At 43.4% G+C, this 27,341-nt stretch overlaps 3 protein-coding genes across 4 annotated transcripts in view; 1 reads left to right on the top strand and 2 right to left on the bottom strand.

Annotated features, from left to right (window-relative positions):
- DNAH12 (dynein axonemal heavy chain 12) overlaps nt 1–1,048 on the bottom strand; it is a 72,573-nt gene extending 71,525 nt beyond the window's left edge. For both annotated transcript variants that reach the window (XM_063348003.1, XM_063348002.1), the window contains exon 1: nt 949–1,048. The gene's annotated coding sequence lies outside the window, so the exon portion shown is untranslated. The remainder of the gene's footprint in view (nt 1–948) is intronic.
- Nucleotides 1,049–1,616: 568 nt separating this feature from the next.
- Nucleotides 1,617–6,480, top strand: PDE12 (phosphodiesterase 12). Its single transcript, XM_063348312.1, has 3 exons — nt 1,617–2,967; nt 4,020–4,098; nt 4,822–6,480. The coding sequence occupies exons 1-3, from the start codon at nt 1,693–1,695 to the stop codon at nt 5,262–5,264; spliced, it is 1,797 nt and encodes a 598-aa protein (XP_063204382.1). The 5' UTR covers nt 1,617–1,692; the 3' UTR covers nt 5,265–6,480.
- Nucleotides 6,481–13,545: 7,065 nt separating this feature from the next.
- On the bottom strand, nt 13,546–25,277 carry ARF4 (ADP ribosylation factor 4). Its single transcript, XM_063348141.1, has 6 exons — nt 24,812–25,277; nt 18,178–18,258; nt 17,556–17,665; nt 16,115–16,186; nt 15,459–15,584; nt 13,546–14,501 (listed from the first exon to the last, which is right to left on the bottom strand). The coding sequence occupies exons 1-6, from the start codon at nt 24,876–24,878 to the stop codon at nt 14,415–14,417; spliced, it is 543 nt and encodes a 180-aa protein (XP_063204211.1). The 5' UTR covers nt 24,879–25,277; the 3' UTR covers nt 13,546–14,414.
- Nucleotides 25,278–27,341: the final 2,064 nt, after the last annotated feature.

Below are 27,341 nucleotides of genomic sequence, written 5' to 3'. Positions count from 1 at the left end.
TGCCTGTGGCTGAGCACGGCTATCTCAAGAGGCTGATCGTAGGGTTCCCCTGGAAACACAACACACAAACTCATAACTGCATTTCAACAGGTTCTGACAGGGTAGCAGAAAGCCAAAGCTACCTCCTAAATTAGTGGTATGTCCTAGAAACGAATCAAAACGGGTGGTGGTGCAGGCATCAAAATAAATACAGCTCAAACTAAATACATAAAGCTCAGCTGAAGCAAGCTGAGACGGTATAACGCTTTCCTGGCGGTCCCTCCTCCCAGCAGGGCCCGGGGACACAGCCCTGTGGGTGCGAAGAGAAGCGCAACACCAACCGCCGCCCCAGCCCCACGGAGAGCCGCCCCGCCGCCCACGCTGCCCTCACCTCTCCCGCGGTCCCGCGGGGAGCCGCCGGGCAGGACGGCGGCACGGAGGCTGTTCAGCACAACAGCGCGGTTGCCAGGGCGCCGAGGGCGGGCGGCGGCAAGGGGCGAGGCGCGGCTTCCCGACCTCGGGAGAGCGGGTCCTGTCGGTGGCCGTCCCGGCAGAGGCCTGCCCCCCCACAGCCCCGGCGCCCTGCCTGCCCTGGCGCCATTTCCAGCGGACCGGTGGTTCGAGGCCACCTCAGCCAGGCGCACCCCAAGTCAGGGTCCGCACCCCTAACCCCCACCCCCGGGCATCACCCACCGCCCTGCTCGGCTCCCGACAAACACGGCAGTTTCACGGCCAGACCTTTCACCGTATCCCCCCAGCTCTCAGAGCAGACTTCGGTAATTAAGCAGCGCGCTGCCCTCAGAGGGGAGCCGTGCCCTACCCGTAACACCGTGCACCTGCCCAAAACCGCGTGCTCCTTCAACGCCTATTTATTCACAGAGAGGGTTTTTGTTGCGCTTTGTACTTTCCAGACTAATGATATACTCTCGTGACTAAAAAAGAAGCAGAGACCCGGGAAAAAAATCTTACCTTGAATTTCTGTTTGCCACAGGGCTCACTACAGCCTGAGCAAGTCAGCAAAGCCTCTCTGCTGCAGCGCTCCGCCTGCACAAAGCAGAGAAAAACCTTCTAGTTCCAGCCCACAGGAAGAATGCTTGAGAAATTACAATACCCTGGCACATCAGATAGCTGTTGCTAAGCTTCTACGTTTTGTAGAACTATACATAGAAATTTTAAGACGTTTCAGAGATTTACTACCCACTTTTGACAGAGGCGTTTAAAATCCTAATTTCGTATCTATGTGGGCACAGCCCCACGCGCAGAGACTGCAAAGAACATCAGCTGCAGGGAATTTTAGCTCCGTTTTCCAGAGTCTTGGGCACCTTCCTAGGACATTTTAGCAGCCCGGAACTATTCAGTTTGGAGTTTCAATCCAACCCCCTTGTCAGCCGGGCGCGAAAGCTTTCCTGAGGGGACGGGATTTCACCGCTGTGGCAACAAACCCCGCTGTTCCTCCGGCCGGTCTCGCTCACACCAGGCGGGCGGGTCAATCCCTGCAAAAGAGGGCGGGCACGGCGCCGACAGAGGAACAAGGACACCGCTCGGCCGCGGCGAGGCGCTGCCGTTCCCGCCCACTGCCTCAGGCGACGCCTCGCGCGCGCGGCGGCAGTTAGACGCGCGCGGCGGACGTTGGGCGCGCGGGTCTCGCTGACGCGGCAGCGCGCGGCTCGTCGTTTCCGGCCGGCGCCTGTGGGAAGCGGCGGCGCCGGCTCCATGTGGCGCCGGCTGCGCTCCGCCCTCCGGAGGCTCCGCCGCTCTCCCGCCGCCCTCCTCGCCGGTGGCGGCCGCCCGCCCGCCGCCGCTGCTGCCGCCGCCGCCGCCATGGAGCGGGCCGTGGTGCGGTGCGTGCCCTCCGAGCCTAAACTGAGCCTGCGGTTCGTGCTCCCCGACGGCAGCGCCAGGCACATGCAGCGGGACCAGGCGGAGCCGCTGGGCCGGGCGCTGGCCCGCATCGCCACCAACGCTGCCAAGGGCCCCGCCAAGGCGGCCAAGAAGAGCAAGAAGGCGCGGGCGGAGGGCAGCCCGGCGGGGGAAGCGGCAGTGGCGGCGCCGGCCGTGCGGCTCTTCTCCCGCGATGGGGAGGCGGTGGCCGAGGAGGTGCCTAACGCGGCGGCCTGGCAGGACGGGGCCGTGCTGCAGATCGGCGAGGCGCAGTACCGCGTGGAGCGCAACCCGCCGGCCCTCACCGAGCTGCGGCTGCCGCGCTCGCTGCTGGCTGGCTTCCCCGTCTGCCCCAAGGTGAGCGCCGAGTTCGCGGCCCCGCAGCATTGCCTCTTCCGATGGTACCGCGAGCAGCGGCCCGCCGGCGGCGGCGGGGAGACGGAGGGCGGCGACGGCCCGGCCTGGGTGGAGGCGCCGGGGGGCGAGCGGGTCTTCACGCCCAGCAACGCCATGGTGGGGCTGCGGCTGAAGCTGCGGTGCACGCCCGGGGACGGGGCGCAGCGCTACGGGCCGCCCCGGGAGGTGGAGAGCAGCGGCCCGGTGGAGGCCGGCCCCGGCGCCTGCACCTTCGACTCCCGGCACCTCTACACCAAGAAGGTCTGCGGGCAGGGCTCCATCCGCGCCGTCTCCTACAACATCCTGGCCGACACCTACGCCCAGACCGAGTTCTCCCGCACCGTGCTCTACCCCTACTGCGCCCCGTACGCCCTGGAGCTCGACTACCGGCAGAACCTGCTGAAGAAGGAGCTGGCAGGCTACAGCGCTGACCTCATCTGCCTGCAAGAAGTGGATAAGTCCGTCTTCGTGGACAGCTTGGCTCCAGCCCTAGATGCTTTTGGACTTGAAGGGCTCTTCAAGATTAAGGAGAAGCAGCACGAAGGCCTGGCCACCTTCTACCGCAGGGACAAGTTTAGCCTCCTTAGCCGGCATGACATAGCTTTCAGCGAAGCCCTGCTTTCCGACCCGCTGCACAAGGAGTTGCGTGATAAGCTGGCCCAGTACCCCTTGGTGCAGGAGAAGGTGCTGCAGAGGTCATCAGTGTTGCAGGTACCAGCTTTTATGTGCATTCTTCGTGTTTCCCCTCTCCTCCTCCTCCCACTGTCTCCTGGCAGGGGCAGCCAAGCTAGGTTTTTTGACCATCGAACCATGGGAGAAGGGAGACGAGGGGTAACACTCTGAAATACAGACAGAACAGTGGTATGTTCTCTGTTAGCTAGGGTAACGAATAGAGTAGAAGAGCAACTTAGGAACAAGAACAAAACATTGAGACTTTACTGAACCAGATATAAGGAATTGCGAAAATTTGGTAAAAAAGGCAAAATGATTCTTTGTTTTAAGATGAAGACAGCTGTTGAGATTCTGGGCCAGGTACCAATTCCTGGTTGGTGGCATCGGCTGCTAGGTTTTTTACTACTTAACTCTCGTATGTTAGAATATGTATTTCATAAATCTTGTCAATCAGCTCTAAACGAGACTAAGTTAATTTAGCTTGTTTTAATAATGCCTCTTTTAGAAAGTAGGGAGAGAAATGAGGTTGGACAGGTTTGTGAGCTCGTTGATGCCAGTGGGTGTGCCAGCAGAGCTATTTTGTAAGTACAAATGTGTAAGATACAGATCTAAGTCAGGAATTTCAGAAATACTCACTGGTAAAAGTTTCCTACTTGTGGACTGAGTAGGACTAACAAACTTTCCTTGATAACTGAAATCATCTCTAAATTTACATTCAATTAAACAACTATGTAATGCTACTAAACTAGAGATATAGCTCCAATTCTGTTGCTGAGGTGGAAGAATAGAAAATAAAAGTAAAGAATGGTATGGTATTAGCAACATTTTATGAAAAAGATATGGAATGAAGGAAAAAACATGGCCAAATGAACATTTGTCAAATACCGGGATGTAGTGGTAATATACTGGCTGATACTCAGACCTTATACAAAAGATAAATAGACTCAATTTAGGAGCTGTACTGTTCATTAGTTGTAAGCATCAGATTATTTGAACTGGATTGCCGTAAAGGCATAAGATAACTTTTGCATTTTTAAAAATGTATAACATCTCTATTTAACACTTATCAAAGATTGCGTTTTCTCTTGAAGGTTTCAGTTCTTCAGTCTGCAACTGATCCTTCCAGGAAGGTTTGTGTAGCTAATACCCACCTCTACTGGCACCCAAAAGGTAATTTTGTCATGTGTCTGTATGTAGGACAACTGGGTTTGTACAGGTTTTTGCCCTTCCTAGGGAGAGTAGATTTATTTTGCAGCTATAACCTTTTCTTACGGAACTGTGGGTTTCCTGCCTTGCTTCTTATCTGGATGAATCAAGCCAGGCTGCTTGGTCTGTTTGTTTATTTATTTTCCTTAGACTAAGATTGTTCTAGTCTGCCTGGGAGTCAGTAGAATACAGCTGAAAGCAAGGCAAGTCACGTTACACACAATTCACCCAGAGAATAGACCATAAAATACAGATAGCTTTGTGTGCGCTCATGGCTTCCCAGTCCTATTGTACTTGAAGGAGCTGTATTTGGGTACTGCCAGGAGGGCTACCAGATTGGGCCACAGAAGCTTTTAGAAGAGATTGTCCTCTTTTAAATTGGTTTTCTTTTGGTTCTGCGCCTTTCAGGAACGCTATTAGGATGGTTGCCATGAAATGGCAAGCTGCTGTAATATGGGTGTTTAAGGTTCAGGGTTCTTGTATGTGTGAGTTTAAAACATTGTCTGCCTCTCAAACTCTCATATCACAAACTTCTTTATTTATGAAAACTATTCTAAAATGTAGTGCACAGAAAAAATGAGATTGCTGTTTCAGAGCTATACATGATATATGCTTAAATGAGCAACTTGAAAAATTCCTCTAATGCTACTGTGAGGTATTTAAAGTAATACATTTTTATATTCTTAGGTGGGAACATCCGTCTCATCCAAATCGCTGTAGCCTTGTCTCACATCAAGCACATAGCATGTGACTTGTATCCCAGTATACCAGTCATATTCTGTGGAGATTTTAATAGTACCCCATCTTCTGGAACTTACAGTTTTATTAACAGTGGTGTCATTGCTGAAGATCATGAAGACTGGGTCTCGAGTGGTGAAGAAGAAAGGTGCAATATGCCTCTAAGCCATCCTTTCAAACTGCTAAGTGCTTGCGGAGAACCTGCTTATACAAACTATGTTGGTGGGTTTCACGGATGTCTGGACTACATCTTCATTGACAAAAATGCTCTAGAGGTTGAACAGGTCATTCCGTTGCCAAGTCATGAAGAAGTAACAACCCATCAGGCTTTGCCAAGTGTTTCACATCCTTCTGATCATATAGCACTAATATGTGACTTGAAGTGGAAGTAGATCACCTCTTGCATGGTGCTTTTGGGGGTTTTCAAACAAAGGAATTTGAAAGCAAGAAATTTAATTTACTGCTGAGGTTATACCCTGGCTTCTATGCTACTAAAAGGAAAGTCAGAACGATTACTGAAAAGTTCATGTGTTTAATGGTTCTACTGAATATTATCACACTGTTCAGAATACTTGCATGACAACTTTTCCATTCCCTTTTTATATTCTAATAGGAAAAATATATTTAAAACGGGGGTTTGAAAATTGGATTATCATATACCTTTTTATTGGTGTTTTTAAAGGATTAAGAATTATTTTGTTAAAAAAATATGAATTTAATCTGATTTATAAGACAGTGTACAAACTGAACCCTGCTTAATTCGGAACCAAACACAGAACCTGAAAACAAATAATTTAGTTGATTCAATCTCATTGTAATTACTGTCATGACAAGGCAATTTTTTTTAAAATAAGTTCAGAAATTGTCTTGTTCAGTTACCATTACTGTGTCCTGATTTTTTAATAAGTGGCACGAACAACGTACTTGTACCCACTACCTTCTGAAAAGATGTTCTTTAATTATCAGCGAATAGACTTTCTGTCAACAATCATCCATGTTAAATTCAAGGTTATAATTGATTTGGAAGCATTTTGCTTGCCCAGTTAGTATGGGTAATGAGGGTAACTTTAGCACCGGGTAAAATTTGACTACATATATAAGTAGCATCTGTTCCTTCAGTTGTTCATAGTCATTGGTAATAAAGAAATACTGAAGTTCAGGGCACCCAACTGTGGATGGGAGGGAGCTTTTAACAGTATAATCTGTTTTCAAGTAGGGGGAGATACAGAATAGTTAGTGATGTGGTGCATTAGCTATCTGTGCCTAAATCTGTAAAGAGAAACACAAGTGACTTGCAAACCTTTAACACAATTGTTCTATTTTGTTCCTCTGTTGCATACAAAGAAGACCTGAATTTTTAATAGCGTTTTTACTGGCATTTTTTTCCTTGTAGAAATAGTCTATTTTTCCCTATTTTGTAGGAGATAATTTGGATGTGGGAAGTGTATTTTATCGGTACCTTCATGGAATATGTTGAAGGGGTTTGAATCATTTAACAAGCTTCTTTCCCTGCATCATTAGTCCATATGAAGCAAACAGCAGTTGAAAGCCATTTCACTGATCTCCCTCTTTCATCTAATAAAGGTCCCTTTTCAATTGTCTGACACACATCAATTGATGGGGTTTTTTTCTTAGTTACTGGTGTCTTTCATTGCAAGATACATCTGCCCAGGTTGATAAGAGCTGTGTACCCTACATTTGCACAACTACTCACCTCCACTGCATTCTGGTGGACTGTAGGTTATAGTTGGGATTCACTGAACTGTTTCTATACCACTGAAAATAGGCAGTCACTTTCAAGTAGGAAAAAATTCTTCCCAGGAAGAGTGGTCGGACACTGGAATAGGCTGCCCAGGGAGGTGGTGGAGTCACCATCCCTGGATGTGTTTAAGACTCGTTTAGATGTGGGGTTGGGGGATATGGTGTAGGGGAGAACTTTGTCGAGTGGGGTTGATGGTTGGACTCGATGATCCCAAGGATCTTTTCCAACCTAAATGATTCTATGATTCTGAGTAGTACATTGCTGAGGGTTACTTATCCTGTCTCTTGACATAGTACCTGCTATACTGTGAAGGGTGGTCTCTGCAGAAGGTTGTAAACATCTGCTCTTTAGTCTTTTCTGTGTTATTTCCAATAAAAGTACTAATGATTTTTGTTAATGTAGTATCTGAGCATCTAACAAGTAGATGCTGATAAACAACTGCATTAGTAAAGCCAAGAGGCAGGTTTAGCCTCAGAGGCCATACAAGGCTAAAAAGATGCAGACCCGTAAGTCTCAAACAACACGTTCTTGACTGTGTTATCGTTCTAGTGGGTCATTGTATCCTGAGCAGATTCACCATAAAGTCTCTTGTGCCCGAAGAGCAAGATGCAGGCTTGGAGGTGGGAGTAAGTGATGAAGGCCTGGAGCCAGGCATTCACCTGCTGAAGCAGATCCGCTACAAAACGTAACACAAGACCTCGCTGACAGAGCACTCGCTTATTTTAACAGGCTTTGGCAGGCATAAATGTAAATCCTCAGCTTTCAATTTTTGCGAAGTCAGCACTTAAGCTAAGCCAAATGGTAGCTAAAGGCCTTTGGATAAAAAAATGAAAGCAAAACATGGAATGTGGCAATGAACGATGTTAGATCATTGCAACAGAGTGAAGGACAGCACTCAGTAAAATTGGACCCTAAATACTTTGGGTGGGTCCTTAATCATTTACTGTTCTCTTATAAATCTGATCAAAAAGAGAAGCGTCATTCAGTCTTGCATATGAGTTGAAGGAGATGCCTGTCCTCTTCTGGACGACAAAGTTGATAAAAGTATCAAACTATCAGTGACTGGCAACTAAGCTTCAAGATACAGGAGTGAGGAGAAAATCTTGCAAACAGAATGGAGGCTTTAAACCTCGTATCTGGGCAAAGAATCTTTAATAGTTTAGTAAATGAGAGAAAGCTTGCACCTGAAGATGTAACATTTGCAAGCATACAGTATCTTAAAGGGCAGAAAAATGAATTGGAAGATCTCTTCAAGAAGAAAAACTAAGTATTAACACCTGGAAAAACCACTGAATAACACCTGGGAAAACACTGACACGTTACAGCTGAGTTAGAGGCCACCTACCATTTACCAGCTCTGAAAAATTTGTGGGGAAAAAGACCCCCAAACCCCAAAGTCCAGTGCATAATGCAGGCTTGTAGACTGGCAAAAGAAACGTCTCGGTCACTTAGAATAGTGATGGGTTTGGAAGTAAAATTATATTCCTTACAAAGGCTAACTGAGCTCCCCTTATAACTTTAAAAAACATTCTTTTTGTCCTTTTTAAGTACCTATCCTTTACAACTGGGTTACTTTGTCTTATTTTCCACAGCCAAAAAATTAAAAATCTTTTAACTTCTCCGTAGTCCCAGAAGATGGAGCTGCTCAGAGAAGAGACCTGCCTGGTGTTCCGCTGCCTCCCGAGAAACAGCAGGTCCCTCTCGTTCCCTGGGTCGGTACTTGGGTGGCTGCCTCCGATGCCTTGCAAGGCCCAGGGGAGGGAGGGCAGAGGAGAGGGCCTCTGCAGTAAGGGAAAAACATGGTCTGCAACAGGCCCAGTAAAATTAGACGGCCTTCGCACATGGCAGATAATCCTTTAATATCCTCAGAAGGAAATTCAGCCCCACAAGCTAGTGCTGGAGATTCTCCAGTCCCGAGTATCCCTCGTTTAATTAGTAAAATTCAGCAGCGCAGGCTGACTGCCAATAGCAGCAATGTGTCAGGAACCAGTTCAACATTTCTGGAATAAGAATGCAGCACTAGGGTCTAGGGTAGCAAAAAGTCACAATTCAAAAGAATTGTAATTATTTGGGGGGTGAAAAGCAACCCTTACACAGAGCTTTGACCTGTATCCCCCAGGCTCCCAAGCCATATTTACATCTACGTGAGTTAATACGTGGTGCTTCCTACTCCACATAAAGTGATTTTAGTTCCCATTTTAGCTCCCCCTATACATCTGGGCCTTGCCCAACAATTAATTTTTCCTCTCTACATCACCTCTAGAACCCAGATTTGTAGAAGCCCTATTAAGCTTGTCTCCATTTTATTTTATAAACCTAAACTCACATGTGTTCCTCTTCCAGCAACTGGAATGCTCTATATCCTTCACATCAAAAAACTGGGCAAGATGCTCTTTGCATATTTTTAAATGTTTTCGGTGTTTTTTGTGGGTTTGTTTTTTTTTTTTTAATGCTACTTTCCCAGACCAGCCATTAAGGAAAAAGGGAAGAAAGGAACATCTCACTTTGCTTCTTAATCGACCTGCCCGTCCCTGATGCAGTAAACTCAGGAGAGGCAGCGCCGCGCCAGCACCTCCTCTGCCAAGCTGTTGCCCTGTAAGGGAGGAGTTTCTTTTTTCACGCTGGCCCCTGCTGCGGACAAACCTCATTCAGAACATTGTAAGAACTACGAGCACTGAAAGACTGGCCTTCTGGAGGTAATAGATATTTGGCTGGTTTCCAGGTTGTTCTGGGTGTTGTGAAATGTAGTTTACCTGTGTATTTGATGTGAACAAAAACCAACCAAGTTCTGCCAGATCCTTCAGACTGGTCTGGCAACTTGGAACTCGTATGCCCTGACCTCGTCCCTCCCAGACAAAGGGGTCTTAAGCCACCCGTGACAGTACTCGAGCTCTTACACATCGCTATTTCTTCCATCACTGCAATTTTTGAAGGGACTAATTCACGCCTTCAGTAAGATGCACTTATGTATCACCATAAAGCAAACAATAATGCAAAGTATGACTGAGAGAAGGGGACAGAAAAGGAAGGAGGAAAACGGTACAAGAAAAGAAGGGGAAAAACAGCCAACACGTGAAGGAGTCAGCTCTTTTAACACCTCAAATTAATAGCGTAGTTGCCTCATTTGTCACATTCCTAGCATCAAAAAAAATGTTCCCAGATTTTCAACTCTGACCCAGTAAGAGGAAGAGCCCGCAACACTTCAGAGTTTTACTAAAATTAGCATCGGATTTTTTAGTAGAACCTGATATTTTCCATTTTTTTTCTGAACAAAGCACAACACACGTGGTAGCTAAGCTTTAGTCATTGGTCCAACAGCAGCACATCAATGTCATTTCTTACTCAAGTCCCTTGTCAAGGCCATTCCTGACAAGGGCGGGAAAGATGTGCTGGGACAAAGCAATGTGCAAACTTTCATCGTATTGCACTCAAATTGCCTTTGCCAGACAGTAATATAAAGATCACTCAGATGAGCAAGGGACTGCAAACTGGGCTGTGAATTCTCGTTACTGGCAAAACCCTAAACCACTTTTTTACACACTTTTGACGCTGTAACCTACCTTGTAGCATTCTATTGCCCCCAGTACGTTGTTTTACTGGTGTATGTTGATAACAATGAGAACAAACCAGGCAAGTAGAAACGCTTACAGCATTTGTTGCTAATTCCCGACGCGTTTGGAACTGATTTTTGTTCTGCTTGCAAACAGTTGAACCAAAGTCCACAGATTATCTACAAAACAGTTGCAGGACAAGTTCTAGATTGTATTGTTCATTAAGCAACTAAAAAAAACCCAAGAAACAAAATCAACAAAAAAAACCCCCCAACAAATACCCACTGCTATTTATGTTGTAGGATTGAGCAATGAAGTTACTTAAATCTGAGAAAAACAAAACAAGTCTTTTGTGCTGGTCTGAACGTAGATCTGACTATTCATGCAAAACCATTCTCCTAACATTGGGAAAAAATGAAAAGCCAGTCATACAGGTACTGAAAATACAAGGAATAAGTTGTGCCAGCAAGGCCAAATAGAAGAAAAACCACTCATTCTTCAGTGTTTTGCTCTCTATAGTTAAGCTGGCCATCTGATACGCTGAAATAAACACCTTGGATACTGACTCGCTAGCACGGTAAACTTACCCATTGTTTGAACACAGGAGTTGATGCTACACAATGAAAGATTTCAACTACTGGAACTCAGGATTTCCCATCGTTACAGTAGAACAGGGAACAAGTTTTTAGCAGTCTTTTACCTGTCCAAGATTTTGAACTTCTGGGAGAACAGTGCAGTTCAGGTATTTGACTTCTGAGAAGGAAATCGCAAAGTTAGTACATCTAAACTCCTAACAGACATGACAAAATTGGATCTTCACGAAAATTCAATTTGCTTCTGAAAAGCAGGGCTGTATTATATGTTGTTATTGATATACAACACATACAGGTCACTGTTGTAATTGCTTTAGCCAGAAAAATAACAATTGTAAGGAATGTAAAAAAGCTAAAAAGTATTTTTACATATTCATAATGTCTGGAACGACAGTCACTGCCTTTACAGTAGGAGTTGTACTGTGTTTGGGTAAGACAAGTAGCATACAAATTACATTTTGGGCACTTTAAGAAAGTGTTACTGCCACAGCTAAGGAATTTGCTGCCAGATAGCTGTATTAATGGAACGCGATACGGATTTCAATACCGCATGTGATCCTGGTACTAGAAGAGATAAGGCAGCGTTAAAAAAAAAAAAACAACCGAAACAACTCATCAGGACTATTTGTTCTTGTACTAACAGACAAGCACTAGCTACAAAAGTAGCACTAACTCCAAAGGAAAAAGAAAGCCACCAAGATTCCAGCTCACAGCAACAACCAGTACGAATACGCCTAACAAACTACTTCAGGTTTGTCATCTGAAGACAAGGCGGCTTTCTAAGCACATGCACCAACCCCAGGGACTGCTGCTTAGAATCAAGAACACGTAATTTAGAGTGTACCTTGAAAATGTTTAGAGAATTGAGAACAGTTGATGAGACTATAATAGCCTGAGGGAAAGTTTATTTACTTCTGTCAATGGTGACATTATTCCACAGCCCATGAAGTGTCTCGCCCCGTCTGTAGCTTAGTATTACTACGAATAAGCTGCGCACCAGAGACCTCGCTTCCAAGATTATGACCTTACAGAGTATTAGGAGGCAAATACCATTTTACTAACAGAGGTCAAGTGTGACCTGATCTATTTACAGGCAGACTGAAGTACTTGCTTCAGTTCCTCTCTATGCTCCGGTTAACACTACAGCGACTACTCAATTACACCCCAGAATTCTACTGACTTTGTCCTACTACATTTCAGCGTAAGCTGTAGCCTTAACCCCAGATCCCATCACTCTTAACTGAGCTCAAGATCTTTACTACTTCCTGACTTTGATTTTGTGAGATTACCTATTTTATAGTGGAATTACAACCTACTGGTACGCAAAGCCAAGCACAGTGACTCTGAAATACTAACTTCTATACACATGCTGTAACTCAAAAAGTGTAGTGGCTAAACGGAGCTCACCTAAACCCGAGTACTTTAATTACTTAAAAGCATTTGAAAGAATTAAGGCAATGAAATCTTCATCTGTTTACCAAACAGCATGTTGCCTTCAAGAGGCCTAATTTGTTTTTAAGTATCTGCTTGTTTAAGTCTACCTCCAAGTTCTTCCTTGGAAGAAGAGATAGCATTTAATTTGCCACAAGCGTTGTTTCCTTTTAACCTATTGGGACTGCCAATAATAACCCGTATTACAGACAAGCCACCTCTTCTGAGCAAGGCGTTCCTTTTGAGGTTTACTTCAAGGAACTGCATTGCTATAAATATGCATATTAACAGCTACTGATCCAATGCATGGATATATTAACTCTGGTTAACGCATAATCAGCAATTAATTAAAGGTGGAAGCAAAGCTCTACTCACCTTGCACTGTCTCCTGGGTTTCTGTTGCACACTGAAGACAGCTAACGACCGTATTCCAAAGCTCTGGAATGTCCTCTGGTTAGTTGTGTTCACAGTACCAGTACTTCCCGGAGACCTGAACCTCAGTCACAGCAGAGGCTGCCTTGGAAGGTGCTCTTAGTCTAAACTAGCTTGAGTTTACCAGACCTTGTTACTGTTCTTCTAGCGAGGATAAGACCTGGACTAAAAGTAAGAGAGGAGCTTAGCCTAAAACTGCAATGAAATCATGCCTCGGATTCCTAAAGCTGTGCAATTAATAGAGTATTTCAACTGGAAGATTGAGCCATATTGGCATCCATAAAGCAAACAGACAACAGAAAAATAGATTTAAAAATATGCATCAGTAGTAGCCTCAAAAAACGTGTTAAAAGTATTTTGAACTAGAGAGGTATACCAGGGCAGAAATATGAAAGCAGACAGTAGCATTTGCATAGAGCTGATTTTTGGGGGTGACTATCACCGTAAATATAATATTGACTAAATCCCTGTAGTGTTTAAGTTAGCTTCCCAGCCAGCCACCAACAGAATTCGCGATTTCTCCTGCCAGAACCCATGTTGATTTTTAAATGTAGATACAACTATGAAACAGACATGCATGCTTTTCAGGCAGTTCGTGTTTGTTTTATTACAATTTTTGTAACTGTTAGTACTTTCATATCTGGACATCTTAAACGGAATTTTAGATTTACAACTTCAAAAGACACTTACAGAATTATATAAGTCTTGATGACAGCTACTCTACTGCACTGGATACAACTTCGTTGCCCACCTTCCATGTCCCGCTCTACATAGCTCCAAATAACTGAAAATCTGAGACTGATGTTCACGTTCAAGCTGCAGGGAAGCCCAGTACACGGCAAAAAATAAGCGATAACTTGCAGTTCAACTATTTCAGGGATCAAGAAAATCATACACAGAACTATACATTTTATAATTTTATTAGGAATAATTCCAAGTGGGTTATGAAGAAACTAATCCATTGAGTTTGATGAATTTTCCAAAATTTCTTTATGAAGATATGTTCACCAACAAACAGTAAAACTTCAGCAGAACTATTATACACTGGGCAAAAATAGTCAGGCTGATACCAAAAAGCAACATGCAACATAAAAAAAAAGATACAATATAAAGGAAGACAATCTGCTGAATATTAAAAACAACCTCAACATGAGCTCTTCGCAACCAGCACAGAACTATTCTACCCATCAAATCCAATTCACACAAAGGCAAGTTGGGCTGACAGAACCCAAGGATTAATAAAACGTTCCTCAGTGCAGTAGATTTGTATAGTGTTTTAGAGCATTTCCTTGGCTGGAACAAGCAGTATTAGGAATTCTTTTTGGCAAGGGAGAGAAATAAATACATACGGAATGCTACATTTTTAAATCAGCAGACTGTCTGAGGAATGAAACAGGGCATCAGTAAACTAAAAGTAGCAGGGAGAAAAAAAAATTTAAAACATTAATTTATTGGGGCTCAAAAGAATATTCGAAACAGATCTTAAAGATGTCACAATAACTATATTCAGGCATTTAGGCTAACAAGGGGAATAAAATCAGAAGATACACTTTTCCCAAGTTAAGGAGATTTTTACCCAAGCATATTGCTAGCTTCGCAACATGTAGCTTGGTAAACAATAATTGGCAACAAAATAAGTTGAAACGCTGTAATATCCTGCCCAAATATCAGTTCCAGATACTGTAATAACCAAGATGCAAACTAATTTTGTTGTAACAAGCCTAGACCACTTATATCAAACATGTCCCTGGTGAAAGAGTCGTCCAGTTTGAGTTAGCGTTTTGAGAGTTCATTTGACAGCCAGTCAAGTCCCTCGTACAGACCAGTTCCTTGCGTAGCACAGGTAGCCTGGACATACCACTGTTAACATAGAACACAAACAAAAATTAAATTTAAGTACTGACAAAATGCAAGTTAAGTTATCAGAGTATGTGACACTCAGATATACACTCAAATAGCGTTCTTTAAACACTCTTCTGTGCGGTAATTAGAGTCAATATTGAACAGATGGTATTTTTACAAGTTTTGAAAAGTACATATAAAGTAGATGGGGTTCAGACACTACCCAAAAACTCAGTGTTGGCCTATCAAATACTAGAACACCATCTAGCGCACAAAAAACAAACACAGAACTTGCATTTGGTTCATATGCTGAAAACTAGCTTCTTGTTTTTGAAAGACTGCTTTTCAGAAAAAGGACATGAAGTTATGTAAATTAACAGACCTCTAAAATATCTTCTATGGATACGATCTTAGCGCATGTCCTGGTTTGAGGACACATATCAAAACCAACACACATTGGTTTTTGGCCAAAACCACGACGGATTGTCAACATACAGACATTAAGCAAGTATTACAGAAGGATACATGGCTTATGTGTTTTATATCTCAAAGGCTTGCACAGATGGAATCTAACAATTCAGGAGCTACTCAATTTTCTCCCGTCCTTGTAGTGGCGAGAACACAGAATGCATTTTCTCCCCCAAAATAACAAGCACTGGGAAAACAGGAAAGCCTACCACATGCTCTGTCAAACATGTTTCACAGCTGTATTTCAGTGACAGCCCGGAATATTTGTGTTTTTCCAGGAGAAGGTGAGAGACAAAACACTGCAACAAGTGTACACATTGTGTTATACTTCTAAATCACTTACTTTGAACAAGGACCTTAAACTATGCACTGCAGAGTTAAATAGCAGGTATGTGCCTCTCTCTACAGAAAGAGGTGAAAAATTCCCTTTCCTTTCAAGGGTGATTACATTTATGATACACAATAAAGGAAGACAAGAGTTCAGCAACCAGGAAGTTCAGCACTTACAGTTCTGTTACGCAGAGACTGAAGACCTAGTTTATCTGTCATTTCACTGATTGCCATGGCATTTGGCAGATCTTGTTTGTTTGCAAACAGAAGCAGCACTGCATCTCGCAGCTCATCCTCCTGAAGCTAAGAGAAAAAACGATCACATTATTAAATGAGCTCAGTTAAGTACTTCAATTACTTCAGCAAGCACTAAAGAAACCTAAGTACTGATTTAAGGGTTATAAATTTTCCCATTCTTGTTCCTGAAGTCGCTAGTAAGTCCTGAGTGAAATTTAACTACTACCCAGCAGAACTTCTCCTACAAGCAAGGAAATCTTCTTTCAATAGGCAGTTTAAATTTACCAGCACCTTGCTGCTGCAATTCTTAGCACCAATTTGTTTTTCCAAAATTCTTTCTTTATGTGCTGTGTTTCTATTAAGGTTTTATGAAGGAAAGAAAGGCTCTCACACATTAGTAGTTCTTAAGGTAAAGCTCTCTACAGAGTTGTAGTTACAACTCAGTGCACAATGTGACCCAGAATTACCAGTTAAATATGATATGCACTGTACGAACTCCCTAGAATTTTAAAATCCTAGATCTCTTAGGGAAGCTGACACACATCCAAAAATATGACAAAGTATAACAATTATATTTCAGAAGTATTGATATTTACCATTTTCTGCAGCTCTTCTGCTGCTTCCTGGATTCTCTCTCTGTCATTGCTGTCTACCACAAAAATGAGGCCCTGTAAGAAGTTAAGCAATTTTGAAAAACCAATGTAAACATACAGTACTATTTTAAAAAAGAAAAAACCTCTTATTGAATATTGTGACTGTCCCCTCTCTTAGGTGAGAAATTTTGACAGAAACTTCTGTTTAAGCAATGCAAGAAGTCTGCCTGAACAAGTACGTAAGTTTCAACTGCAAAATAAAGCCAGGCCCTCTAAATCAAAAAAGTTAAACACCACAAATGTCAATTTATACGTTAGCGTGGGATTCATTAGTTTTAAACTAAACCAAAAAGAGAGACAGATACCAGCAAAATTTCAGAAGCTAACTCTCCTCCCTCCCTTTTCACTCATTGTATTACATTAAATGTAGCAAGAGAATCACAAGTGCGTCACCATCTCATGTTTCACTGAAAAAAAAAGCCACGCTCTTAAAGTAAGGCCTGAATTTGTTTAAAAAAGGTTGTACTAAACAGTACTTGAATAGCATCTGTTATTCAAGCATCCTCCTTACAAACACATTATTTACTCTTAGAATTTCAGTCTGAAAACCTTACATTTTATCATTCTATTTAAGAAAACAGTCGCATCTTTTAAAAATATTTAGTAACAGGGCTGAATAAGGAAGTGAAATTAAGTATTACTCTATTCACGACAGTGCTTTGCTAGCTCCTTTTTGTCAATCCAGACTTCTCCATTTTTCTGCACCAATCACATCCATTATGCTACACAAAAGTTTATTGGAAACAACTCTGTATTCAATACAGAAAAAAAAAAAGCCAACAGAAAACACACTCCCTAAGTTTCCTTTTACTAATAAGCAACTTAACTTACTGCTTTTAAACTAACGGAAAGAATCACATCTATGTCACCAAAAACGATGGCAGACACATCAATAGGAAACGAACACTTTCTAATCAATAAGTAACAAGATCTTTACAGTGTTTTTAGATACTCAGTGTACTACATACACTGATATAGCACAGTAAAAGCTGTATACTTTGAGGCTGATTAGAAAAAAAGAATATGTAGAAGGGTACTTAGACAATAACATTTCTTATGTATAAGCTAACGCCAGTTGTAACAGATCAAAACATGGATACAGCAAAGTTGAAATGTTCCTCACAAACAAACCAGCTGCTCTGGCACATTACAGAACACTGGTAGATCCTGAAGGACTTTATCCTTGCCAGGCTACACTCATGACTACACTTGAAGCCTTCAGGGTAACAAACCAGCTTCAACTAGAATAAAATCTGGGTATCCCTCAGAACTTGCAGGAAGTAGCGAGAAGCCTTTCTGAAAGCAAGGGACAGAAGACAACTTTTCATGTATAATGAGACTTTACAAAACACATCTTTAACGATTGCCATCTCAGAACTCTTACCTGTGTGTTTTGGAAATAATGCCTCCAAAGGGGTCTAATTTTATCTTGACCACCAACATCCCAAACTGTGAAACAGATGTTTTTATATTCTACCGTTTCCACATTAAAACCTAAAAGAGAATCAAATAATTAGAAATAGTCAATGCTAGTGTTAAAACGCAATTCTAACCACGTTAGTTACTTCCTAAGCTATATTTCTCCCAAATACATATAAAATTGGCTTATCAGAATTGAATGCTAGACCAAGAAGAAAATTGACTGAAGGGGGACACCACCCACCCGCCCAAACTAATCAATAAAATCCAAGTAGACCACCTTTGGTGGTCAGCAAGCCTTTCAGCCACAAACTGCTAAAGGCTCATGGTGTTTGGGGGAAGTACTGCTGCTTCATTGGTTCCTATACTCCTGAACGTCTGCTGCTGACCGCTGCCAGACACAGGACTGTAGTCTAGATGATCTTTGGTCTGACAAAGGTATGTTATGGCAGTACCAGAAAGCCCATGTTTGTCTTGATTCTTATACCAACAGAAAAGATAACAAAACCCTACACTTTCCAGAAGCCTGTCTGCACAACACAAAGTTAGAGTAAGAAGAATGAAGACATGAGACTTGGTTATCTTACCAATAGTGGGAATTGTGGTGACAATTTCTCCTAGTTTCAGTTTATAAAGAATAGTCGTCTTACCAGCAGCATCCAAACCAACTAGAACAAATAGAAAATTTGATTTAGTTCACAATATGAACTACAACCTGCTAATTTAAAAACACGCTATTTTACATGCAGAGTATTAGATTTTTTTCTTAAGACAAACCAACTTTTTAAACACTTTTAAGTCACTGTTGATATACTGCCGTATGTTTCTCCCCATTTCCTCTACCCAGCGCTGAGAGAGAGAACAAGCAATGAAGAAAACAAGGTCAATAACACATTTTCATCCACAACCTACAGGCTCACTAGTTTCTAGTCATCTTGCTTAGTATTTGCGTTAAGTTTTATCATCCACTTTGGAAGTTTCTTCTATGTCAGTCAGGATGGTTTTCAGTGCCTAGCAACAATCTACACGCAGCGCATAGTTTGTAACTGATCACGTTTGCTACTCGGCACTCAAGCTGGGGAAGGTCTCACCTACTCAACCTTCAGCTAAGTCCAGTTTCACATGCACCTGAACCAACAGGAGTTGGCATTATCAATGGAAGGCACTGCAGTGTCCCTCATTCCAGTCCCCTGGCCTTTTGGTAACACATTTCTTTTGCATTGACTAACACACATGTATTAGGAAACTCCTGTCATCGCTCTGCACACACCCCAAGGGCTGTAACTCTTCTTCAGGACATCACTTCTATTCACAGATGCACTAGGATGCATTTGTTCGGAGCCTCCAATTTTGATCTTTATAGGAGACCTTCTGCACTCAAATTTGCTCTTCTGATTCTACGAGGAAACTTAAGCTTGCTGGGTTTTGATATAAGCTACGTGGTAAACATGTGATCCTTAAAAAAAAAAACAACCCAAAAAATGGAGCCTCAAAGACATTTTTTGAGAAGTGTCACCAATATTGCAGGCATACACTGCAGTTTTCTAAAACTGTGCAACTGCTTACTGTTAGGCACTTCAGAACACATAGGAGCAACTCAAAATACAACTCTTTACGTGAGAATCCAATGCCTAGCACATAAGCACCTAAACAAACAGTAGGTACTAAACACTTACTACAGCAACGGTTTGAATAACATGCTTATTTGTGAAACTTAAAATAGTCAATAAAATTTGGCCTACACAAAAATACCCCCCCAACAATTAATTAAAAAATATTTGCATAATAAACCAAATGTTATCCTTGTTTGATAACATTAAGTGTTTTGAGTTAATTACCTACTGCGATATATTAGGCCTTAAGTGGTTTGATGACCTGACAATAATACAACTGTTTCCTTAGCGTTGCAGTAAAATGGAATTTGAGATTACCTACTTATTCAGAATGAAACCAAACTCTTAAAAAGTCTCCTCCTTCTCAAGATAGAAACTGCTGTTACAGCAAACTAATTAAAAAACCCTATCTATAATTGTCCTATATTCTGACACTGTGAACAGGATTATACATGCCAATGCAGTTTCTTTGGTATTGTCACTGTGTGTTTAAAAAAAAAAGTTGTTTTAATTGTTAATGTCGGGGGGCGTGGGGGCCGAAATTCTACCATCAAAACCAAAGCTCCTTGAGGGCTAATAAAATCCACAAACGCTCAAATTAGAATTTAACAGTTTTAACTTTGCTATTGTCTAAGTGTTGGTCTTTTTTAGAACCACACAAAAGCGTGAACAAAAAAAAGACAGTGCAGCAGAAGTTTCAAAAGAGCTTGCAAGTTATGAAACTTGTGTTAAATGTACACCAATAAGTGTCAGGTAGCCTTAAAAAAAACACCCTTTAAGCAAACTCTGAAACCCTCAAATACCCCATCTATGCTGAAACACAATGTTTTTAATAGCACAATGCTTGAAGCCCAACACTATTCTCACACAGCTCAGCTTCAAGTGAGCATTTGTAGGATGCCTAGAACTTTACAAGAAAACACGACGCACGTCCATGAGATGTATATGACCATTTCCCAGTAAATGAAGATCATTTAGTGAACCACCAATTAAAGCTACACATACTCACAAAGTCTTCACCCACTCCCCAGCAAAAAACCCAGTTATCAGTAAACAAACACTGACAAGGTTTCTTAAAATTAGTAGCAAAAGAGAGTGTTATTTGTGGGTTATACTAAAGATACAGATAAAGAAAAAAGCTAATCTCATTTCAAAGAATATACACAGGGTATCGAGAACCATTTGAAGATATGACTCAGAGTTAAGAAATCAGAAACTAGTCAAGAATTTTAAACTATTTCCTAAATTTAAGGAATTATTGCCCCAGTTATACAGCCCGGTCTTGCGCCAGGATCCACCACCACCTCAATGGTGTTGGCAGAAAGCTACATTAGCTATGTAACACAAAGCCCAGAGACTTAAATCTACTCTTATCCACAATTCTAATTAAGCTGCTGGACTTTGCACCGAGGCAGGCTGAGTTACGGATACGTGTTTTCTTCTTCTGACTCTACACTCGAAACAGCAGCTTTTAAAGGAAGGAAGGCAACTCCTGCAAATCACCATGACCCTATTTGCAAAAAAACTGCCTCTTTTAACCAAATTGCAAATGTTATGAAGTCTAAACAAGCAACAGTCGTTAAAAGCATAGGCTCCATTCATACTTCCTACTCCAATTTTCCATTTACCACCCTTTTCAGAACAAGAAATTTCAGAGCACCAAATCACATTTAATCTTTTGAGCCACTAGAAAGTGTAACTACTGCTTTTAGTGGTCCAAGAATAAACATGTTTACATTTGCACTGGAACACTAAATGTAAGACTACGAGCTACTTCCATGTCATAAAGTTCAGGTTGATTTAACTATCAAGATTAAAACCTAAGTCTGAAATCCCCAATTTAATAAGTTACCGATTCTGCATTTTCACTCTGATTCCACTGCCTGACTGACCATTGACAAGACCAAGGTATAAGAACCTTGATGTAGGGTATGATGGGCAGCAGTTGTACCACAAAGCACTAAGATTACAATAAAGTACAAACGGGAAGCACAGACTTGTACTTGCAACCATTTATCTTTAAACTGAGTCAAACATCCTCTTCCTCTAGCTGGAGAAAAAAAATATCTACACCACTTTCAGTTGCCGTTAAAATCACTGTGGTTCAAGCCCTTTACTCTCCTTAAGAGAGTTTTATTCACTGTCAGTTGTGTTTCTAAATCTCAAACTCATAGTTCACCTTTCGCTGGGAACACCACCTCTGTGGCCACATCACATTCCTCATTTACTACTTTGATCACTGGTGGCTGAATATCAAGCTGCCTCAGTTATCATAGCACAGAACTTCATATAAACCGTAGATGCAGAAAAATTGAGAACTGACTTTTTAAATGGAATTCCCATCAAGACCAGTAGATTTTGGTTGCCGGATTGAGATTTCCAAAGTTTACTATAGAATACAGCTTGCTGCTGCTTCCAACATGAATGTTTCCCATTACCAGACAGAGGAGAGAAAAGCTGCTACTGTGTTTATCCGATTCATGACATTCTTGTTACAAACAAAACCCAGCTTCAAAAAAATAAAATCCATGAATCCCAATTTACTACAGGTTTGTATTCCTCCACTTTTACCTTTATACCAATTCTCTCAAAACTTCTCTCATTTATCCTTTGCAGGTTTAGTTTCAATTGGCTAAGTCTTTGGGGGACATGAAGGGATCATTCTCAATACAGCTTCTCAACAAAACACACGCACGTGAAAAAAACCCAGTGGCATGCAAACCAACAGTGGCTCAAAAAAACCAAATAAAAACCAGGTAAATGGTTTTATGCCGTACAGTGACATAATTCCCAAAGAATCTGACTTTTTTTTCCTTTCTCCCAATGTGTTTAATAATTACCTTTGTATTCGAGGCTCACGAGTAGCTATTATCTCGGTTAACACTTGCACAACTACACCAAGACACAGAACATTAAATTATGATACTGAAAGGTGCACAACAGATCACTAACTTTTCTTTTTTAAGCACAAGAAACTATGAGTGAAGAGGTTTACAGACAGGTATACACAGCGTTCAGACTCAGTTTTTCCGCTCTAATGGCCCAGTTGCCTAGTCTCACTTTAAGTCATTCAGTCCTATCCTACAGTTATTTCATTTATTTTCCCTTGTGTTACTTCCATCTATAAAGAAGATGTAGGAATTATTTTACATTCCCTTCCTCAGAATCATGTTAACTTAATATTTCTGAAAAATACTTAATTATACAAGTACAGTTTTTTAAAACCAAAATTTCAGTAACAGTATACCATTAAATGCCCATCTTTTACCAAAAATATGGTTTGAGAATATAAAAGATAGCATGCCATGTTTGCTGTTGGTAATGATACCTCAAATTCTGCAGAACTCAACAACACAAAGTCTGCCTTAAGAGCAAAATTAATTCCACTTCGTCTTGAATTCTGCAGAAACAGAAGAAAGCTGTGAAAGGGAAGTTTGAATTACAAATTAATCTTCCGTTCATTATCAATTCACCCATGTAATATCTTCCCCTAAATCTTTCTCCATAAACACCTTACCCATAAAGTTACTTCACTGGAATACTACTTAAATGCCTAGCCTTGTCCAGCTCATTTTCGAATCATAAACTGAAATTTATCACCTTGAGGAAAAGTCTAATTTAGTCCCAGTATTCATTCAGACGTCTCTCCTCGAAGTGCTGGTACATTAACGTAGAATGCTATGAAGAGCTTCTTTTCCACATTACAGGTATAAACTATGTAATCTCCAGTATATTCTGCTTCTAAACATCTAATTTAGGCCCTATAATACACTCTCATTGCAACATAGCAGAAGTTTTACCCTCTTGTACTACATAACAAATATGGTGCAGTCTCAAGCTCTCATCCAGTTCTGTATTTTAATATAATCCATATCTTAAAATAAAAATTATTTTAAAAAAAGATGCAGTTGAACCAACTGCTAGAAAGTGCAGCTCCCTAACTCATATCTAACCTAAATTTGAACTAATTACCTACCAACCTAAAGACTTGCAAGCTGTTTTGATCTGTATGCCACTGCTTTCCTGTTTTCATTATTTTGCAGAATGCAACAGAACTACAAATACCACAAGCACTATCCCATCCTACAGTCAAGCTCATTTGAAGATTTTACTTCATTCATTTAGAGTCATATGAAGAGTGTGGCTGCTACGGAGACAGTCAAATCACTTCCTTGAAACCAACAGATGTACTAGGTTGTCTCAAAGACAAAAATCGCTCAGGTTATTTTGAAATGGATGAGTCTCTTAATTTCAAGCAGCGAAGATACAATAAAAATTACTGTGCGTGTAATAAAGAACTCTGTCATCACAAAACGTATGGAGAACATGGAAAATGAGAATTAAAAAAAAAAAAAAAAAAGCTGTATTTTGTGACTGCATACCCAGGCAGTGTAAAGGATGAGTAGTGTGCCAAGAAGTTTCACAGTTAGGACCTAGTCCCGTTGCTGGATATACTGAAACAAGCACTTCATATAATTTCTTAGGACAAGCCCTTTCAGTCAGCGGCCACGAATCAAGTTCCATTCACTTTAGTAACGGCATTTAAGAAAAATTTGGGGGTTAGAATTTGTTTGTACATAAAACTTGTCGGGGTGGGCAGGTGGGTGGAAAACGGCAGGGAAGAGCTGAAGCGGAGGAGGAAATAGCGAATGCGGTATGCGCTCGCTTTGACCTTTTGAACCGTAGGCTTAAAGTGGGAATCTTCAAGAGCTGCTGGCTTCAACTCTTACACAGTCCGTTTCGAGAGAAGCACCATCTAGTTCCAAATAAATAATTACGGGCTGACAGGAGAACTAAGCAAGCGCTGGAAGGGCAGCCTACAGGGTTTTATGGTTTTGCATAAAAGGTACAGGAGAATTAAAGGACACGGTCGCTATACCGAAACGTCCTTCCACAACAGTCAGGGATACAGACACCACAGCTACCGAAAATCGGCCATTATACGGCAATTCGTTGAGCTCCCGGTGCAGAGCACACCAGGCTTTGTCACATCCTGTCCCAGCAGCCCCACTCCCTGCTCGGGCACAACCCGGGCGCTGCGGCGAAGAGGGCGGCAAGGAGCCCGCTCGGCTCCGGGCGAGGGGACACCCCCGGCGGCGGGCACCGGCCTCACCTGCCGCCGCTCCATCTTTGTTCCACGCTCCGCTCCGGCCCCGCGCAGGCGGAAGGGCAGGTGGGAGGAGAAGGAGCCGCGGCCCCGCTGCAAACCCCGGAGAACGCGGGGCTCAGTCCCGGCCGCCCCCGCCCCTCGGCCAGCGCAGCCGCCACCCCCGACAGCGGGGTCGTGGTGGGGGGGAACGAGCGAGAAGAAAACGGGAACGCGGCGGAGAAGAAGGAAGGGCAGACACGTCCCCACCGCCCTCCCCCGCCGCTCCTTCACTTTCCAGCGACCCCGCCAGCCCAGAGGAAAGGGGACGCAGAGGCGCCCCGTCCCCCACAGCCCGGGGCCGGGCCGAGCCCCCCGCCTTGAGCCCGCGGCCCTCTCCCGCCGGCCTCCCTTCCCCCACCGCCAGCAGGACGCGTCCGTGAGGGAGCGGGCGGGCCTGGCCGCGGCCGGGCAAGGCGGCGGCGAGGCTCCGGAGCGGGGGAAGACGCCGTCTCCCCTTACCCATGAGGATGCGCATCTGCTTCTTGCCGAAGAGGCGTGAGAAGAGCGAGGAGATGGTGAGGCCCATGGCGGCTCCGGCACGGGGCTGGGCGGCGGCGGAGGGAGGGGGAAGCGCGGCCCGGCTCCTGTCTGCGCTGAGGGATCCCTCCGCGAGCGAGGAGGCGGCTGCTGAGGTGCGGGGCTCGCCCGGCGGCGCCGACTTATAAGGGGGAGGCGGCGGCAGCAGCGGCGGCTGCTGTGTGACCGGGAACCTCGCTCGCTCGTTCTCTGCCACGTCACGCTCGCCACGGCCGCCCCGGCTCCAACGCGGACAGAATCACGTCACGATCGCCACATCCCCCCGACCGCGGAACCACCCCTCGCCCTCCGCCGCCGCAGCCGCACAAGCCCCAACGGCGGCGCGGACTGCGACTCCCGGCAAGCGCCGCGCCCGCCCCGCGCCTGCCGCCCGCAACGGCCGCCGCTAGCGCACGGCGGGGGATGTAGTCGAGGGCTCCCGCCCCGCCTCGCCGCCGCTCCCGGCCGCCCCGGGCGAGGCGGAGCGCGGTACGCCGGGAGGTGTAGTCCGCCGGGCGCCCAGCCGCGCCTCAGGCCGAGGCCCAGCGGCCGGCCCCGCAGCGCCCAGCGCGGGAGGCCGCTCCCCACGAACCCCAGGGATTCACCTCACGGCGGGTCGTGCCCCGGCTGAGGGGCGACAGCCAGCAGCCGCTTCCCCTCAAAGACGGCTGAGAGCGAGTGAGGGAAAATAGGGGCTTGGGGGTAAAACAGATCCTCAGAGAGCCCCCAGACACGCTAAAGCGCTCTGTGGCAGAACACCGGTTGCTGCAGGGGCTTTTCTTGCGCTGTTGCTGGGCCCCTGCAGCGGCCGGGGGTCTGCGGAGCCCGGGCAAAACCCAGCGTGTGGTTCCTTGGCCGGGGAGCGGCAGGCACATAGAAGGAAGTAATATGGGAATAAAACCGAAACAATCCATGGTTTATGAGAAACCTGCCATTTTTTGATAGTTATGTTTGATTTCATAACCAGCTGTAACAGCTTCTTTCACAGCTACTGTAAAAAGCCCATAGCAAGGTGATAATTACGCTGGGTTTAATACTGGAGTGACTGAGCTCCCTATCCCGAGGAAGAAACGGTTCAATCAAAAGCCCTAAACATTTTCAAGGGAGTTATATCCTACCTATGCTAATTATAAACTATGTCAGTACACAAGAGCTAACGTTTTTCAAACAGAAGCTATTTACTTACCACCCATTAAAGAAAAACATCTTTAATGGTCTGGATAAAGAGACAGCCCTGAACCAGATCCTAACAGTAGGTTACTGTGACTCAACTCAGGCCGTGCTTTTCTTAACGTGTCATGCTGAAAGCCTTACTCAAGTTTTAAATTATGTTCTTCTGAACCATAGATCTGTTTTATATTGAGAGTTAGATTTTTTTTTATAAAATTTAAGTTTTAAGTAAGCCATATTTTAACTTAATCTAGTTTGTGCCTAAGATGTTAATGTGATTCTGATTTCCTGATACGTTTTAAGGAGTCCTGCTCTAGGCTTCCAATACTTAAGCTATTTTCTATTCAGAGCACTGGGTATTTACACTAATTTTTTTGGACAGGAAAGTTAAGCTTCCCTGAACTTAGCTGAGGATAAGTGTACTACAAAACATCTGAAGGACTCTTTTTGAAGTAAGTTACTTTCTAGACTTCCAAGCCGGCATATTCTTACTGTCGCTAGGTCATTACTAGATACTTTTCATTATTTTGGCTGTTTTGAGTACAATCTAACAAACACTTGCTTAAGAAAGTGATTGTCAAGAATCAGGGTTTCACTGTTAACGTAAGCGGTTGCTCTGTATTATCATACATCGCTATTACTCACAACGTACTTCTGATTAATTCTCCTTTATTGAGATCATGGATAGCGACACTGTTAAAGGAGTAGTTGCACCTTTACTGTATTTGACTACATCTTATCTCATGTTTTGGTTCTTGGTGTTATTTTTTACATTGTTTAAAAGAAGTTTGAGAAGTCTGAAAGCTTATGCGTGTCCAGTTCACTCTCCTGTTACACTAACTGAGGCAGTCTTAACTTCTGATGATGCAGTTGGGGCCCTTTATCTTTAGCATTTCTTTACTGAATAGTTGCTACTTATTTTCTAGGACTTTTTCCCCATCCTGGTCCAAACAGCACGTGTGCACACATACATATATAGTATTTATTTATTTTTTAAAGTTGGATGAAGACTGAAGCAAAGTTACTGTAACAAGTAGTTTTTTGCACTGTCCTTTAGCCATCAAGCCTCAGATGAACGAGGGTTTGTAAAAGCTCTTTACCTGTATTTTAAGCACATTGAGTTAAAAACAAAACAAAAACCAGGGGTGGGAAAATTCCAGCTCACCAAGCTGGCAACTACTTTCTGCAGCTGAAACAATTCCTCTGCTGCAACACTACGAATGGCTGAAGCATCCCTCATCAAAATACGCGTGCTCAGTGTGAAAGGACTGCGGGGAGAGAGGCCAAGATCAGAAACCTGCAA

Source organism: Chroicocephalus ridibundus, chromosome 10 (assembly GCF_963924245.1).
Source record: "Chroicocephalus ridibundus chromosome 10, bChrRid1.1, whole genome shotgun sequence".
Lineage (NCBI taxonomy): Eukaryota > Metazoa > Chordata > Aves > Charadriiformes > Laridae > Chroicocephalus > Chroicocephalus ridibundus.
The sequence above is the reverse complement of the archived record's forward strand: the minus strand, read 5'-3'. Positions and strand labels throughout refer to the sequence as shown.